Consider the following 15,700-nt stretch of genomic DNA (forward strand, 5'->3'; position numbering starts at 1 on the left):
TCTGGGCCAAACCAGTGCCACTTCACTAATTGTTCTAGTGAGATTAATTAACGGCCCCGGGATGTTTCTCACTGTTAGCTTTGTAACTATGCATTGGCTCTGCACTTTCTCACACTCCAGTGTGACAGGCTGGGGTCTGGCCGTGCCAGAATCCCCAGGCAGCACTGGACACAGTTCCTGTCATCCCTTCAGGGACCTCCATCCCTGCAGGGGAAAGAGGAAAACCTTTGGGATCCCACAAAGTTTATTCTCCCATAAGCTCCTTGCAGCCTCTTGGGATTGCCCAGGAGAAGGGGATGAGTCTGCACAGGGACCCCAAAAGCCACAGCCAAGCTGGAGCAGCCTGGGGGATGCTGAGGGGTCACAGGGGATCTGCCCGTGTTCCTTTGTCCCCATTCAGCTGCCGAGCTGCGGTGTCACTGTCCCGGTGTCACTGTCCCTGCGGTGTCACTGTCCCGGTGTCACTGTCCCTGTGTCACTGTTCCGGTGTCACTGTCCCGGTGTCACTGTCCCTGCGGTGTCACTGTTCCGGTGTCACTGTTCCGGTGTCACTGTCCCGGTGTCACTGTCCCTGCGGTGTCACTGTTCCGGTGTCACTGTCCCGGTGTCACTGTCCCTGTGTCACTGTTCCGGTGTCACTGTCCCGGTGTCACTGTCCCTGTGTCACTGTCCCTGTGTCACTGTCCCTGCGGTGTCACTGTTCCGGTGTCACTGTCCCGGTGTCACTGTCCCTGTGTCACTGTTCCGGTGTCACTGTTCCGGTGTCACTGTCCCTGTGTCACTGTCCCTGCGGTGTCACTGTTCCGGTGTCACTGTTCCGGTGTCACTGTCCCTGCGGTGTCACTGTTCCGGTGTCACTGTCCCTGCGCCGCCGCGGGGCTCTGCGGGCAGCAGCGGCCGCCTGAGGCCGAGTTCGTGGCAAGCGTTCGTGCGGTGCCCCGTTCACTCTGTACCGTAGCCCTCGGGGAGCGGCTCCTCCCGCGCCTTGTGACGCCCTGGCCCCAAAGCCGCGGCGGGCCCGGGCCGATGTCGGCCGGGAGGGGCGGCGGAGCGGCCGCGGTAAAACCACCCGGTAAAAAACCCGTGCATCCTCCAGCTCGGCCTCCGCTCTCCTTCCTCCGCCGGGGGCTGCGGGTGGGCGTGGGGCGAGCCTGGGGCGCGCTGCCCCTCCCCGCGGTGCCCCCGGCCATCGGTGTCCCCGTCCCCTGACACCGCGCTGGGCCCGCCGCCCCGGGGCACGTCACCGCCGGGACTCACGTGGCCTGCAGGGCGGTGCCACGCGACGTCGGCACGGTGACGCGTGGGGGCGGGGCTACGTGTTGATGCGGCGGGTGCCCCTGCACCGGGGTGTCCCCTTTGTCCCCTGTCCCCGTTATCCTCTGTCCCCTTTGTCCCCTGTCCCCGTTATCCCCTCGCTGTCCCCGGTCTATTCCTGCTGTCCTCTCCCTGTCCCAGCTCGGGCACGGCGCATGCGCCGCAGCCCCGGAAGTGCTCGGGGCAGTTCCGTTCTACTTCCGGGCCATGGCGGCGGAGGGGCCGCGCCCGGCGCTGGCAGCGGGGCCGAGCTGCGCCGCCGGCCCGCAGGTACCGGGGGGATCCGGGGGCTCGGGCTCCGGGCCCGGGGCAGCGGGGCGGGCCCGGGGCGGAGCTGCAGCCGCTCGTTGTGTGTTGCAGTGAGCGAGACCCGGCGGAGCGGCGGCGATGAGCGGCCGGCGCTGAGCCAGCCGAGATGGACGCGGAGGCCGTAAGTGACACCCGGGCACTGCCGCTGTCCCCTGCCCCAAACTGCCCCAGAGCCTTCCCCCGACACCTCTCCCCAGCCGGGGTCTGTCATTTCACCGCCCCCGGCTCGGAGGTTTAAAATGCTCATCAGCAATGTCAGCACGGAGCGGTGCTCGGGCACACAGTGCAGAGCGGGCTCCAGCGATACATCAGTGTAAGAAATCAGTGTTACAAGTCAGTGGAATAAACCAGTGTTGGGCGTGCTGTGGGCTGAGCTTTGTCGTTGTGGTGTTCTCTTGTGCTGCCTTCTGCCACAGGAGCCTGCGAGTGCCACATGAGCAGAGCACTTCACTTTTTGGGGCCAGAGAGCTCTAAAACAGCTCTGAAATTTCTGAAAACACTCTCCGAGGCTGTTCCCCGTGGCCCTGGGCTGGGACAGACATCGGATAGATTCGTCACTTGCTGTCACCTCAGCAATGTTCATCCTTATCCCAGAATGGGTCAGGTGGGGAGGGAGCGTTGGAGCTCAGAGCAGGCTCCTCAGCATCATGTGCAGTGGATATCTGCAGGGAAGGAGACTCCCAGCTGCCCTGGGATATTTAACATTGCTTGTACCAAAGATGGTGTGAAAGCAGAAGTGTACTCTGAATGACACTTTCTTTTTGATGTCATTTTCCTCCTTTTGCCAAGTTTTCCTTTGTGACAATGCCTGTTGACACTGCCTGTTACTGAGTGCTTTTAGTTTTCAGTCCTGAAGACTCTGCACCCATGTTCACAATGCCCCTGCCCTGTCTGGCTGTCCCCTGTGTTCAGCTGAACACAGTTCTGTGAAATGGGAACCTCAGTTATCACCTCAGTTTTCACAGGTTCTCAATGAAAAGTGAAGAGATACAAAATCAGAGATCAGACTCTCGACACTGTAGAATTTCCAGAGCAATGAATTTCAGAAGGGACTGATTGGAGATGCTAACTGGGTGCTGTGGCTTCTTGCAGACCATCCCCATCTGGCAGAACAAGCCCCATGGCTCAGCTCGCAGCGTGGTCAGGATGATCGGCTCCAACCTCCCCCTGAAACCCTGCCCCAGGGCCACCTTCGAGGTGAGTGACCCCTGGCTTTGGGGGTGGCTGGAGGAGCTGGGGCAGGACAAGGCACTGCCACCAGCTGCTGGTTTGCCCCCACACATCTGCAGAGTTGTAGCCACAAAACCTGCACCAGTACAGTTAGGTTTAAGGAATTTTTAAAATTAGTATTTCTTTATTCTTTAATTCTGTTCTTGTAAAGTGATCCCTGCAACTTAAGGAGATGCCTGCTCTGGCAGTCTCTGAGCTGGAGGAGATGGAAAGGTGGAGCTGCTGAGGCAGGACTGTGTTGTGTGACCTCCAAGGAGCCTGGTGCCCTCTGGGCCTGTTCCAGGAATTTTGGAGTCCCTGACGTCATCCTTGGAGCTCAGGGCTGGCACTGGCAGTGGCACAATGACCTTGGCAGTGCCTGGCCTGGGTCAGGTGTGCCCTCCTGCCTCACACGCACAGCAGGAAGGAGCAGGAGCTGACCCAGGGGAGCACAGCAGTGCCCAGACCCAAAGGATTTATCTCCCAGCTCAAAAAGTCTTCAACATTTGTGCAAACTAAAGGAAACCTGCTGGAGTTGCTCTTGTGCCTGTGCCAGACACAGCTGCAGGTGCTGTGTCCTGGGGCCACTCCAGGACAACAAACACCATGTCCTTAGCAGTATTTCCTTCCTGCCAGGTCCTGCCAAGTGTCTCAGATCTGTATTTGGGTGATGTGCCCCCTGTCCCCACCTTGGCTGACATCGTGTGGATCGCAGCAGACGATGAGGAGACCTATGCCAGGGTCAGGTTGGTTTTCACCCCCTGGTTTCTGTCACAGAGCTCAGCCACACCCTGCTCAGATCACCCCAACTTCCACTCCCTCAGGGTCTGATGTGGTGCCTCTTGAAAGATATTTTTCCTAAGAGGAGAGGAAAAAAAGACAAAGTACCCAGAGAAGAATTCCTGCAGGCAGTGCCAGGAGCCTGTGCCATGTCCTGTGTCACTCACTGCTCTGTGCAGGGTAACCCCCTGCTCTGGGCTGTTTTCTGCTCAGGAACTGGAAGGGTTGAGGTCTCCCAGGTCTGAAATGCCCTCTCCAGCCTGGCCTTGGACACTTCCAGGGATCCAGGGCAGCCACAGCTTCGCGTGCTCCTTGTGCTGCAGAGTGCCCATCTGCACCTCTGACGGTGCTCAGAGCCTTCATTTGTTTTGCTGGAGGCTCTGCTGCCCTCGGGGAGGCCAGGCTTGGTCATGGAGAGGTTTGGATTTAGTGGCTGACAGGTTCTTGTCCCCAGAAGTGACACTCGCCCGCTGAAGCACAAGTGGAAGCCCAGTCCCTTCACAGTGATCCAGAGAAACGCCTCAGTGCCCAACCTGAGGAAGCAGGAGGAGAAGCTGCTGGCCCTGAAGAAGCCTGGTTTGCCAGCCCTGAGCAGGACCACAGAGCTGCAGGATGAGCTGAGTCACCTCCGGAGCCAGATCGCCAAGATCGTGGCTGCAGAGTCAGGTGGGATCCTCACTCTGCTGGGGCTGAGCTCTGCTCTGTCCTCCAGGCTCACCCAGGGCTCTTCTGCTGTGGGATGTTGGCTCTGGGGGCAGCTCAGGGGCTGTGTTCAGATTTATGTTCTGTGCTGTTGGGGAAGAACTGTCCCACGTGGTTTGCTGTGAGTTCACCCTCCCACCTCTTGTTTCCTTTCCCAGCCTCTGCCCAACTGACCCCGGATCTGTTATCTCCAGGGAGCTCCAATGCCTCTTCTCCTGTGCATTGTTTTGGACCCTCTTTCCAGTCCACCACGTCCTTTGTGATCAGTGACATCACGGAGGAGGAGGCGGAGCTGGAGAGCCCCGAGCTGCCCTCGGTGGCCGAGCTCTGCTCTGCCTCTGAGAGCTGCAGGCCAGAGCCAAAGGACCCCGAGGAGGAGGACTCCGTGTCCCTTTCCAAGGCCAGCAGCTTTGCTGACATGATGGGAATTCTCAAAGACATTCATAGGATGAAGCAGAGCAAAGATCTGTAAGTGCTCCCTGAACTTCTGTTTTTAATTTGGTGTCAAGTCTGTGTAGAGCCTGACACAGCCCTGGCTGCTGGTCCTTCATTCCTGGGGGAAATGAGAACTTTGGTAACTCATTCCTGGGCTTTTTTGCCTTTCTGGGATAGGAAATAGTGGAGAATTTTCATGGGGGAAATACCTCATTGGAGCAAACTTGGTAACACATTCCTGGTTTGTTTTTTCTTTTTTTTTTTTTTTTTTACATTTTTGTTTTCCTTGATAGGAAATAGTGGAGGGGAATTTAAACTGCTTATCCCAATATTTGGCTGTTCCAGCTTGCTCACCTGACAGAAAGCTGTGTCTGCCCAGATGCAAACCAGCCCTGTGTGTGTTGGCAGCTTTCAGGGTGAGGGATGTGCTGCTCTTAGCCCAGCTCACATTCACAGGCACTTGGGAAATTCAGCAGCTTTTCCAGTGTGCAATATTCAGGGATTTAACACGTGGAGCTTCTCAGCTTCTGTGGTTCTTCCCCTGGCCCAGCTCTGGGCGTGGGCAGGGTGAGTTTGCACTTGTCTCATGAGGATTTGACAAGTTCTGAACATGAGAACTCCTGAAACTGCTCCATGGACAAGATCCTGCCCAGCTGAGCAAGCTCCTTCTGTGCCCCCTGCCTTTCACAGCTCAGATGTCAGTGCTGCAGCTCAGTCTCCACATTTTTCCTTCTGTTGTGTGAGATTCCTGGCCAAAAATACCAGGCTGGGTGGTGGCTGTTTACCATTGCTGTTTCCTAATTTGGTTTGAAAGGAATCAGATTCTCAGCACTGAAGAAAATTCAAGTCAGAGGAGAGGAGCACGCTCAGCTTCCACACCCAGAGCACCAGGGGTGTCACACCTGCATCCCTCACAACACTCACTCCTGTGAGGGGAGCTGCCAGCTCCCTCTTCCTGGGGTGCAGGCTGGGCACAGGGAGCCCAGGACACCTCCCCTGGATCCTTGGCTGATTTTCCAGAGCTGGGAATGCTCCTGCAGGGAACACAAAGGCTGCAGCTGAGCCACATTTCCCCTCAGCAGCTTCTCAGCCTCTCCTGCACACAGCAGTGATGCCTTGGGGTTATCACAGCTTAATTAAAGCCGTCTGATATGTTTTAGGTAGCTGAAAAATTAAGTTAATTACTGATGTTCATTATTTGATGAGCTCCAGTCCCTAATTCTGGTGCAGTTGTGGAGCAGCCCCTGTGCTCCCCCAGCTGTACTGGGCAGCACTGGGAAGCCTGAAGTGGGTCTGGTGCTCTTAAAGTGGAGGAGAAAAGGTGCTGAAAGATGCTTGAAAAGGTAATTCCATCGATGTTTCTCTGCTGCTGCTGTGTAGGACTCAGTGCTTAAACTCAGCCTTGGAAGCTTCAGGAATGAGTGAGGAACTTACAGAAATGTGCCTGTTTCAGCAATTGTGAACTAAAGCCTGTTCCAGTGCCTGGTGGAAATATTCCAGGGCTTTTTTTTTTTTTCCTTTTTTTTTTTTTAGGAATGTTTAAAACTCCCATAATGTTTTCTGAGTGAGGGAGGGCTTCAGCTATGGAAAAAAAAAAAAAAATAAAGCTCTGAGGTAACTTTTGCAGGTTGTAAAAAAAACCTGAGGTTTGGCCTCCTGTGAAATAATCTTCTAAAAGGAGCTGCTTGTGTGAACTTGTTGAAGGAGACAGATTGCCCTGAGAACAGGAGAACTTTTGTACTGGAAGGAAATCTGCACCAGCCCTGCTTTAAAATGCCTGGAATCCCCCATATTGAAATGGGGGAGCAAAAATCCATAGTGCAAATTAAATATTTAAATAAATATTTGATTTATTAATGTATTTAATTTTTATAAATAAGAAATTAATGAAAAATCAGACACTTCCAGGACTTGCCCCCCCCCAAACCCCTCACTGAGGGTTGATTTATAGGGTGGGGATGGAGGCTGTGAATAATTAATGAAGTTTTGGGTTGATTGCTTGTTATTAGCCCAGTGGAATAAGAATTACCCAGAGCTTTGAGGATGAGATTTCCAGGATCCCCTGGAGCCACAAAACAAGCTCCAGGTGAGTTCCTGGTTTTCCAGCCCAACACGAAAAGGCAGAATTTTCCCCTTTTTTGTTGTTTTGTGATGTTTTTCTTGCACCTCCTACACTTGTGACAGCATCTCATGATAAAAGCTGCAGGAAAACCCTGGAGAGACTCCAGCCAGGGCTGTTAATCAGGAATTTTGGCTCCTGCCTGGGCTGATTCCAGTGCTCCTGTCCCTCAGGAACCGCCCTTCCATGAAGGAGGAGGACCCGGCCGTGCTCATAGCAGAGGTGCTGAGGAGGAAATTTGCCCTGAAGGATGAAGACCTGGCCCTGAAGGAGAAGTGATGCTGCTGTCACTCAGCTCTGTAAGCAAAAGAAAATGCTCCCAAAATCTCCTGCACAGTAGCTGCCTTCTCCCAAGGATTATTGAGCCTTTTGCCTCTTTGGTTCACCCGATGTGGTTTGTGCACAGACACTCGTTAGGAAAGGCCCTTTGGATTTGATGTGTTTTCCATGTGTTGTTCTATTTAAGAAAAACCTTTTTAAGAAGATGGAAGCTCTTTTCCACCTGTGTTTTGGTGTTGGTGAGGATCTCCTGGAGTGCTGCTGGATGAAATTCTTTCTACCTGCACTTTTCCTTAGGTTCCAGTTAAGCACTGAGCTGTGAGGACAGAACCAGTTCATGTCCAGTATGAGCAGGACAAAACCTGCAGTCCTTTATCCTGAGTATGGTACAGAGCTGCTGAGAACGAGCTCAGGAGTGCTTCCAGCTCTCCAGGCCTTTGGGGAGGTTGGAAAAGGTTGTTTGGTTTTTTTTTTTTATCCTAAAACCCCCCTGGCTTGGGTTGAGGGATCCTGCGTGCCCCGAGTGTTTTTTCTCTCACAGATCAGCCCACAGTTGCATGACAGAATGGCCTTAATTTCTTGCCAGTAATTTAATGTTCCATTACCAGTCCCTGTATCCCCAACCTGGTGTTTTATTTCACCTTCCCAAGGTCTCTCTATTGACCTTGCACCAGTGCAAAGGGCTGAGCTCCCCAACCAGACCAGGGGAGGAGGAGCTTGGCCTTGGCTGTGGCTGCAGTTCCCCCTCACTCAGAGCTCTCCCCCAGCTCCACGTTCCCTGCACTGCCCTTCATGGCTGTATTTAAAACATGATTTTTTTTTTTTCCTTTCTATAAAATGGAGCCTTAATAAGACACTGATGGTCTGTGAGGTCGTTGATGGGGTCGGGGTCAGGGCTGGGGGGTTGGAATCCCAGATATTCAAGTGCCAGGGGCTTCCTTAATGGCACCTTGATTTCACTGAAAAAAATTAAATCATCATCCCTACCTTCAAAACAAGAGCCTTTTGTGGCAGAGAGAAGGGAGATGGAAGAATTACCAGTTTTAGAGAGAGGTCCTCCCCTTCTGGATGATGTGATCATTGTCCCTGTCCCAACAAGGCTCCTCTGCAGGAGGATTTGGGTGGATTTTGGGGCCTGCCTGTGGAGATGGAGCTGCCAGCAGAGTCCCTGCTCTGGGAACGTGCTCCCTGTGCAGAACAGGGACACAGCTGTGAGCCTGACTGAAACAGCCAAAGCCTTCGAAACAAAACTCCAGCGTTTTATTTGGATTAAAGCAACGTGTCAGAGAACAAAGAGGGGCTGGGGGCTGCACCAGTGGGTTCCCTTCCTAAACAGCACCCCCACCCAGCCAGGCTGGGCTCACTCACCAGTGTTTGATGACCCTGTTCCCTTCCGAGTCCTGTGTGAACAGGGGCTCAGAGCCCAGCTCCAGCTGCAGGCTGTCCCTGTGAGCAATGACCTTGTTCCCCTGGGAGTCCTGGCAGAAAAGCTCCCTGCAGGATCCCCCCGGGACCTGGCCCCGCTCCCTGAGGGGCTGAGCTCTCACTGGGCTCTGGGGAGAGGAACAAACCCCTCTGGGAGCAGCCCCTGGTGCAGGATTCGTGTTCTCAGTCCCAACAAAACCCAGCCCAGAGTTCACTCTGCTCCAGGGCTGTGGTTTCCTGCTCCCTGAGGCTGTTTCTCCAGGAAATAACAGGGATTTGCTCCTGGGAGTGATGATCCCGCTGTGCTCCGAGCCCTGGCAGAAGCTGCAGCACCAGGAATCCCCCCCAGCCCCACAGGAGGCTTTGCTCTGGCTCTGAGGCTCCTCTTGGAGCTCCAGGGTATCCACAGGTCTTTTCCATGTGCCCTGCATGCCCTGCTCAGCTCCAGGGGGCTCTTCCTGGGCTCCCTCCAGCCGTGGCAATGCCAGGATCTTCACAGGACAGGCAGCCAGAGGAACCCCAGAGTCCTCCCAGTCTTTATTTGGGGTGCAGGGAGTTGGCCTGGAGTTTTCTTTGTCTCCTTCATCTGAAAAGAGCGGGGAATTGGTGAAAGCAGACCCATTTCCCAGGGTTAATCACCCCCCAGCATCACTGCTGTCCCCTGGGTGTCCCTAGGGACTGTCCCCCACCAGCCCAGCCCTGCCACCACCCCACAGGGATCCCCTGCTGCTGCTCAAAGTGACAAAAAAAACCCCTCAGAACTGCCCAGGGAAACCGCCTTGGCCTGACAGAGGCATCAAGTCCCACATTTGAAACCATTTAATATAAAATCCAAATTCCCAATACCTGCCAGCACCTCCTTCCTGGGAGTTCAAACCTTTACCCTCTGCACCTGAAAAATGAACTTGTCTCTCCAGCAAAGCCAGGAGATGAGAGATGGGTTTGTAACCCCTGTACCTGTGTGGGGGCTGAAGAAGGTGGGGATGGTGGTTTGCCTGGTGCCAGGCTGTGGGAGCAGCCCCGGGCTGTGCTTCCTCTCAGGAATTCGGGTGGGTGCTTTGAGCTTGGTGCTGAGGGGCTGCGGGGAGAAACAAGTGAATAATATTAAAATAAATATCAAAGCAACTCTTCCAGCGCCGTGGCACAGCTGCTGCCTTCATTATACAGCATCAGAGTGGAAATCCCAGAATAACGGGGTTTGGAAGGCATCTCTGGAGATGTCCCAGTGCCACCCCCTGCCCAGGCAGGGTCACCTGGAGCAGGTGACACAGGAACAGCTCCAGGTGGGTTTGGGATGTCCCCACAGAGGGAGTCTCCAGCTGTCCCAGGGCTCTGCCACCCTCATGGAAAGAAGTTCTTCCTCATGCTGAGGTGGAACTCGTTGTGGTTTAGTTTATGGCCATTGCTCCTTGTCCTGTCCCTGACCAGAGTCTGGCACCATTCTCTGACACCCCTTGGAGATATTTTATGGATTTGTGGTATCCCGTCTCTGCCGTCCCTACTCCAGCCTGACCAGGCCCAGCTCCCGCAGTCTCCCCTCATGAGAACGATGCTCCAGGCCCCAGAGAGTCCCGGTCCGTGGAATACCGGGATTCAATGGAGCCGAACGCTTCAGCTGCGCCCCAAGGGGCCCAGGGCTGGGCCGGCCCCGCCGCGGCCCCTCCGGTACCCCCGGCCCGCCCTCAGCTCCGCCCGGGCCTCACCCGCGCCGGGCCCCGCTTCAGCTCGGCCGTGTCCAGCCACACCCCGCAGGCCTCAGCCGGGGCCGCGCTGCCGCCGCGCCGCCGCCTCATCCCGGGGCTCCCGGGGCATCCCCGGTTTCCGGTTCCGGTTCCCGTTCCCGCTCCCGGCTTTACCCGCTCGCGCCTGCCCCGCCCCCACACGCACTGCGCACGCGCCGCCCTCAGAGACGGACCAATGGGAGCTGAGAGGCGGGGTCACATGCAGAGTGAGACCACGCCCTATACACAGGCCCTGCCCTATATAAGGGGCAGTGGCACCAAGGCCTGTTGAGAACCCGCGGGTTCCGCTTCACGGCGGTGCCGGAGGCAGCGGGAACGGAGCGGCCTCGCCTTTGCCCCCCTGTACCCACAGCGGAGCGGGAGCTGCGGCAGCAAAGCTATTGCCAGCCCTGAGCCGGTGCTGGGGTTCCCCTTTGCATCGACCCCTCTGCTCCCCGTGCTTTTAGCGCCAGGGCTGTGCCCATGCACTCAGGGTAAAGGAACGGCCCTGCCCCTGCATGGACAGCTCTGAACAACTCCCTCAGCCCTATAAGGGGGGGCCTGAAATGATTATAAATTAATTTGTCATCTTAGTGGTTTAAATCACCTCACCTTGGTCTGTTTCCGTGGTTTAGAGCCTAACAGGGGCCAGATGGCCTCTCCTTATCTCATGCTGGGAGACCTGGCAGCTTCCCAGTGCCTTCCCCAGCCCATCAGGGCACACAAAACACTTTGTTCCAACTGTTTATTCAGAGGCGAACTGAACCCGTGTACCATTCTATGAGCAAGCTGGAACTTAGGCTGGATTTAAAAAGCATTAAAAGCATCTCTTTCACTCCCTAGAGAAAGCACTTGCTGAGTAACAGTTCATGAAGCAGCATCTGGAGGCTTGGGGTTGGATTTGGGCAGATCTCACTTCTTTACTCTTCCTTGAGGCCCAGCTTGTTCTTCACCCTCCGGGCCATGTAGGCGGCTGTGAGGACAGAGCAGGTGACAGTGACGAGGAACAGGACAGAGAAGTCATGAGCCAGGTCCCCCTGGAGGGAGGAGTAGATCTCTCTCCTGGACTCGTAGTCCAGCACCACGGCCTCGATCTGCGCCAGCGTGCAGAGCACCAGGAACACGTGGAAGATCTGGTGGCTCTGCCCGAAGAAATGGCACTTCCCAGGGAACCACTTCTCGGGGTAGGGATGGGAGAAGAAGAAGGCGCCGACGAGGAAGAAGAGCACCTGGCACTTGTGGTAGAGCAGGGCGGGGTCGGGGCGCGCCGAGGTGCAGATGCGATGGACCACGGGGCTGATGTCCAGCAGGTAGGCCAGCCCCGAGGGCAGCTCCTGGCACAGCCGGCCGGGCAGCGGGCAGCCGGGGTGGAAGCGGAACTTGGCGTAGCAGGAGCCGGCGCAGGACAGCCAGGCCAGCGCCGCTGCCAGCGGCAGGAAGAAGCTCTGGACGCGCCGGTGCCAGCCCGGCTCGATGGCGTAGTAGAAATGGCCCAGGGCGCTGCCGTACTGGTACACGGCCACCCCCACGTAGTCCATGAAGAAGAAGCTGTAGTGCCAGAACTCGGACTTGGCCTGCAGCAGGTGGGCGAGGCTGCTGAACGTCAGGTAAGTGATGGAGGCGACCAGGATGATGAGCAGGGGCCGGGCGTGCTCGTCCTGCCCGAAGTCCACGCGCTGCCAGAGCTGCTGGAAGCGCAGCAGCAGCACCAGGGCGGCCGCCAGGTGAGACCAGACGTTGATGGCCTCGTTGTGCTGCTGGAAGAGCGTGGAGAAGTAATATCTCCAGGTCTGGCGCACGGGCCGGTAGCCGCCGTGGATGTAGGGCTTCCAAAAAACCGGCGGCACCTCGGCGCTGCTCACCGTGCCCGGGGACAGCGGCTCCAGCAGCTGAGGGAGCTGCCTCACGTTGATGAAGAGCTGGCTGAGCTTCTCCGTCACCACCGTGGCCATGGTGAGGCCAAAGTGCAGGTCCTCGCTGTGCAAAGTTACCTTTGGGAAAGAGGCGATGTTTTGCTGCGGGGTTTAGTAGGGATTTTAACATAAAAATCAACAAACACGCCGATCAAACGCTGTGCTTGGGGTTTTCCCTCCAAGCATCCCCAACAACAGTGATAGAAAGGAGGCTGAAGGGAGATGCAAGAACCCCCGAGGTGCCTCTGCTGTGTGGGGAGCCCCAAGGACACGAGTCTGGGGTTAAATGACAATAATGAAGATAGCAGGACACATCAGTGCCTGGCTCAGCCCTTCCCTGTAGTTTGGGAACTGCTAAACAAACCAAACATCCTAAACAAACCTCCCACTCCGGATTCCCCCTTCTGTAAACAATTTGCAGTGTCTGTCCTTACAAATACCAACAAGTAACCGAGGCTGCAACTCCTGCATTTGGAGTTTTGCCTCCTCTTTTCAGCTCCTGATTTTCCAAGCAGCTTCCCACACCATGGGCCGAGTGAGTTCATCCTGTTGCACCACCAAGGTCCAGCAGTGTAATCTTTGTGAGCAGGAATTTCATATTTACATTTTGGAAGCTGCTGTCCTTACGTAGATAAAGGCAGCCCTGCCAGTTTGTTCAGCCTCACAAAAACTTATTGAACAGAACATGCCCGAAATGAGATTCTCCCCCCACTTTACCTGCTCTTGTTCAGACAAGTCCAGAAGAAAACCTGATTCACGTCCAGCTCCAGTGCTGTCCTATGCCTCAACCCCTGGCAAGTGCCCTCATTTCAGGGACAGGAAAAGTTCTTCAAAGTTTGGGAACAGGAGGAGGTGGGGATGGGACTGTTTGTTTAAAAACTCTGTAATTTCCTCATCAAAGCCAGGCTGTAACTCATTCCTGCCTGAATCCAAGGGGCACAGATGCAGGGACAGAAGAAAAAGAAAAAAAAGCAAAAAAAAAAAAAAAAAAAAAAAAAAAAAGCAGCAGCTCTTTGCTGCTCGATTTCCCTCCCAAATGCCCTTTGCCCACCTCGCCTGGTTAGAGAGGCTCCACATCCCAAACAGCCCCCCCGGCTGGGGCAGCACCTCACAAAGGGCGATCCCAACCCTCCCCTGGCCCCTAAACCCCCCCGAAAAGCTGCGACTTTCTCGAGCTGCCAGGGAAAATAATTCACCCCGTGAACTTCTTCCTGCTCCGAGCCGAAACAACCCCGAGTGCTGCCACAGGCCGAGGGCAAAAGCAGAACCTCCCAAGTTCAGCTGTTTTGACCTAAATTCCGCGGGCAGCTCGGAACAAACACTGCCCGGAGAACTTGCCTCAGTGCCGGGCTGCGCTGCCCTCCAGGTGCTCCGGCCGCGTCCCTGCCCCTCCGGCTCCCAGAAGAGAAGTTCCTGCGGGAATCTCCAGGCTGCCCTGGCTCTGGATGATGAGGAGATGCCGTGTCTGAAGCAGCGGGGAGCAGCCAAGCACGAGGCAGGAAAGGGAGCGGTGTTTACTTCAGTTCCTCCAAAACTTGTCGGAGCAGGATTTTATTTGCCGAGCTCTTCTCAGCTACCGAGCCTTGAGCAACGCTCCGTTATGAAGATAGAGAATCCTGGAAATCCTTCGTGTGCCTCGTATTCCAAACAACACCATCCACCTCCCCACGAGCTGGCGGTAACGCTGCCTCCGCCGCCCGGCGTTTCCTCCGCAGCGTTTCCTTTGCCCAGCAGCATCCACCCCTCCCGCTGGATTTTTCTGCGATGATAAAGACTCGCCCCCGGCTGTTTACATCCATCCCTGTTCGCTCCCGCCGCACAGCGGCACCCAGCCTCGCGAAGCACAGGCAGCTTTCATTTTCAAAGCTTTCCTCCAGCTCCGATCAGCCCCCGCGGAGCAGCAGCTCCAGCCCAGGATGGTTCTCCATCCCCCGGGATGAGCATCCCCTTCCCCTTGCGGTGACCCCGGGACCCCCCAGCCCCTCCCCGTGGAGCTGCTGCCCCTCCCAGCCCCGACACGGCTCCGCATCCCTCCCTACGCAGGTGGAAAAAGCTGTGGAGCTTTTTTATTCTTTTTAAGGCACCTGTTTGCAGCTCGGCTTTGGCCAGAGGGACCCTGAGTTTTGTTCTGCTCTGATCACGGCCCTCCCTTGCTCCTCTCTCAGGTCACTGCTGTCCTCTCCCTCCTCCCACCCCCCGAAATTCCCCCCAGGAGCACTCAGAGACCCCAGAGCCGGCCCTGGAGCCCCGGCTGATCCCAAGTACGGCAGACTGGTGGAGCAGAAGGAGGAAGAGGGAACAGAAGGCCCCGCGCCGAGCTCTGACAGCTCTGGCAAGCCCCAACCTCACATTTAGCATCCATTTGTGCTCCAGCACCATTTGGGGTTTGGCAGCGCTGCCATTCTCATCTCCCACGTTTGGAGAGAGGAGAAAAAACCCCACAGGGCACTTGGGACACTCTTTGCTCAGCAGGTAACTCCATTAAAACGAAGATCTGGGGGTTTTGATTGCTGACTGCGCCTCGTTTTGTACTCGGGACCTGCTCCAGGGTCTCTCCAGCCTCCATTACGCTGTGCCAGCTGTTCAGCCTCTCTCCTCTCACTCACAAGCTTTGTCTCAAAGTTCAGGTTGTCCTGTGCTCACCCTGGCGAGCAAACCCTGACCCCACAGCCGGGCAGAGCTGTTGGGCAATGTCCCAAACCCCAAAGCCGCCCCATGTCCCCAGCAGGGAGCAGCACAGACTCTCGTACCTCGAGCTGTGGAGCATCCCGAGGCTCCCGGGAATCCCTCCGGGCAGGGAGCCGCTGCAGCATTCCAGGGCTGTGTCCCACCGCTCCTCTCACCATCAGCTCCGGGGCGAGAACAGCTCGGCCGTGCCCGGTGGGATCCGGGAAAAGCTTCCCCAGCTGAGGCTCCTTCACACCCCACAGGACAAGTCCAGTAGCCCAGGACTCTTGAGTCCCATAAAAAAAAAACCAAAACCCAAATACGTCTCTACAGCTTTCCCACGTTCAGGTGCTGCAGGTGCAGAGTTAAACTGAAAACAAAGCAGGGACAAGCCAGGATTAAGGACAGAGGAAGAACTGAGAGCAGTGGCACCCCGGCACCTCTGGCAAGGTGTTTTTCTTGGGGAGGTGGGTGCAGCTCAAGTACCTGTGGGTGTGCGAAGGGGAAAGGTTTGGGGTGCAACACAGCAATTGCTCCAAATCCACCCCAGACTCCTCTGTGCTCAGAAGGATGCCCAGCCCAGAATGTACGAACAGCTGGGGCTGTGGGCAGCTGCTGTTCTACCCCAGCACTTGTGGGTGACACCAAGCCTTGTCCCCAGAGCCTTTCCCAGCAGGGAGCAGGGCCCTGCCGAGCCCCGGGGCACACAGGTGTCCCCAGAGGCCGTGCCAGGCAGGATCCCACAGCCCTGGGGAACAAGGGCCGCTTGTTGGGATGTGCCAGCAGCACGGGGAGGTGCTCGGGGCCCTGGGACACAAAGAGCCAGA

At 56.1% G+C, this 15,700-nt stretch overlaps 3 protein-coding genes across 6 annotated transcripts; 1 reads left to right on the forward strand and 2 right to left on the reverse strand.

The window, feature by feature from the left end:
- The first annotated feature begins 1,513 nt into the window (after positions 1-1,513).
- On the forward strand, positions 1,514-8,001 carry MTFR1L (mitochondrial fission regulator 1 like). 3 transcript variants are annotated; one of them, XM_062508948.1, is made up of 7 exons: positions 1,514-1,584; positions 1,675-1,744; positions 2,716-2,820; positions 3,469-3,578; positions 4,067-4,278; positions 4,473-4,782; positions 7,042-8,001. In XM_062508948.1, the coding sequence occupies exons 2-7, from the start codon at positions 1,730-1,732 to the stop codon at positions 7,145-7,147; spliced, it is 858 nt and encodes a 285-aa protein (XP_062364932.1). In that variant the 5' UTR covers positions 1,514-1,584; positions 1,675-1,729; the 3' UTR covers positions 7,148-8,001. The 3 variants fall into 3 exon arrangements, with proteins under 3 accessions (XP_062364932.1, XP_062364933.1, XP_062364931.1); XM_062508949.1 differs by having other exon boundaries at positions 4,070-4,278; XM_062508947.1 differs by lacking the exon at positions 1,675-1,744 and having other exon boundaries at positions 1,522-1,584.
- A 151-nt stretch (positions 8,002-8,152) lies between these two features.
- On the reverse strand, positions 8,153-10,429 carry LOC134053761 (aurora kinase A- and ninein-interacting protein-like). The gene is made up of 3 exons (XM_062508950.1): positions 10,276-10,429; positions 9,530-9,650; positions 8,153-9,158 (listed from the first exon to the last, which is right to left on the reverse strand). The coding sequence occupies exons 1-3, from the start codon at positions 10,363-10,365 to the stop codon at positions 8,512-8,514; spliced, it is 858 nt and encodes a 285-aa protein (XP_062364934.1). The 5' UTR covers positions 10,366-10,429; the 3' UTR covers positions 8,153-8,511.
- Positions 10,430-10,756: 327 nt separating this feature from the next.
- PAQR7 (progestin and adipoQ receptor family member 7) lies at positions 10,757-13,628 on the reverse strand. 2 transcript variants are annotated; one of them, XM_062508874.1, is made up of 2 exons: positions 13,545-13,628; positions 10,757-12,284 (listed from the first exon to the last, which is right to left on the reverse strand). In XM_062508874.1, the coding sequence occupies exon 2, from the start codon at positions 12,243-12,245 to the stop codon at positions 11,214-11,216; it is 1,032 nt and encodes a 343-aa protein (XP_062364858.1). In that variant the 5' UTR covers positions 12,246-12,284; positions 13,545-13,628; the 3' UTR covers positions 10,757-11,213. The 2 variants fall into 2 exon arrangements, with proteins under 2 accessions (XP_062364858.1, XP_062364857.1); XM_062508873.1 differs by lacking the exon at positions 13,545-13,628 and adding an exon at positions 12,924-13,017.
- Positions 13,629-15,700: the final 2,072 nt, after the last annotated feature.

This window comes from Cinclus cinclus, chromosome 26, assembly GCF_963662255.1.
Source record: "Cinclus cinclus chromosome 26, bCinCin1.1, whole genome shotgun sequence".
Classification (NCBI taxonomy): domain Eukaryota; kingdom Metazoa; phylum Chordata; class Aves; order Passeriformes; family Cinclidae; genus Cinclus; species Cinclus cinclus.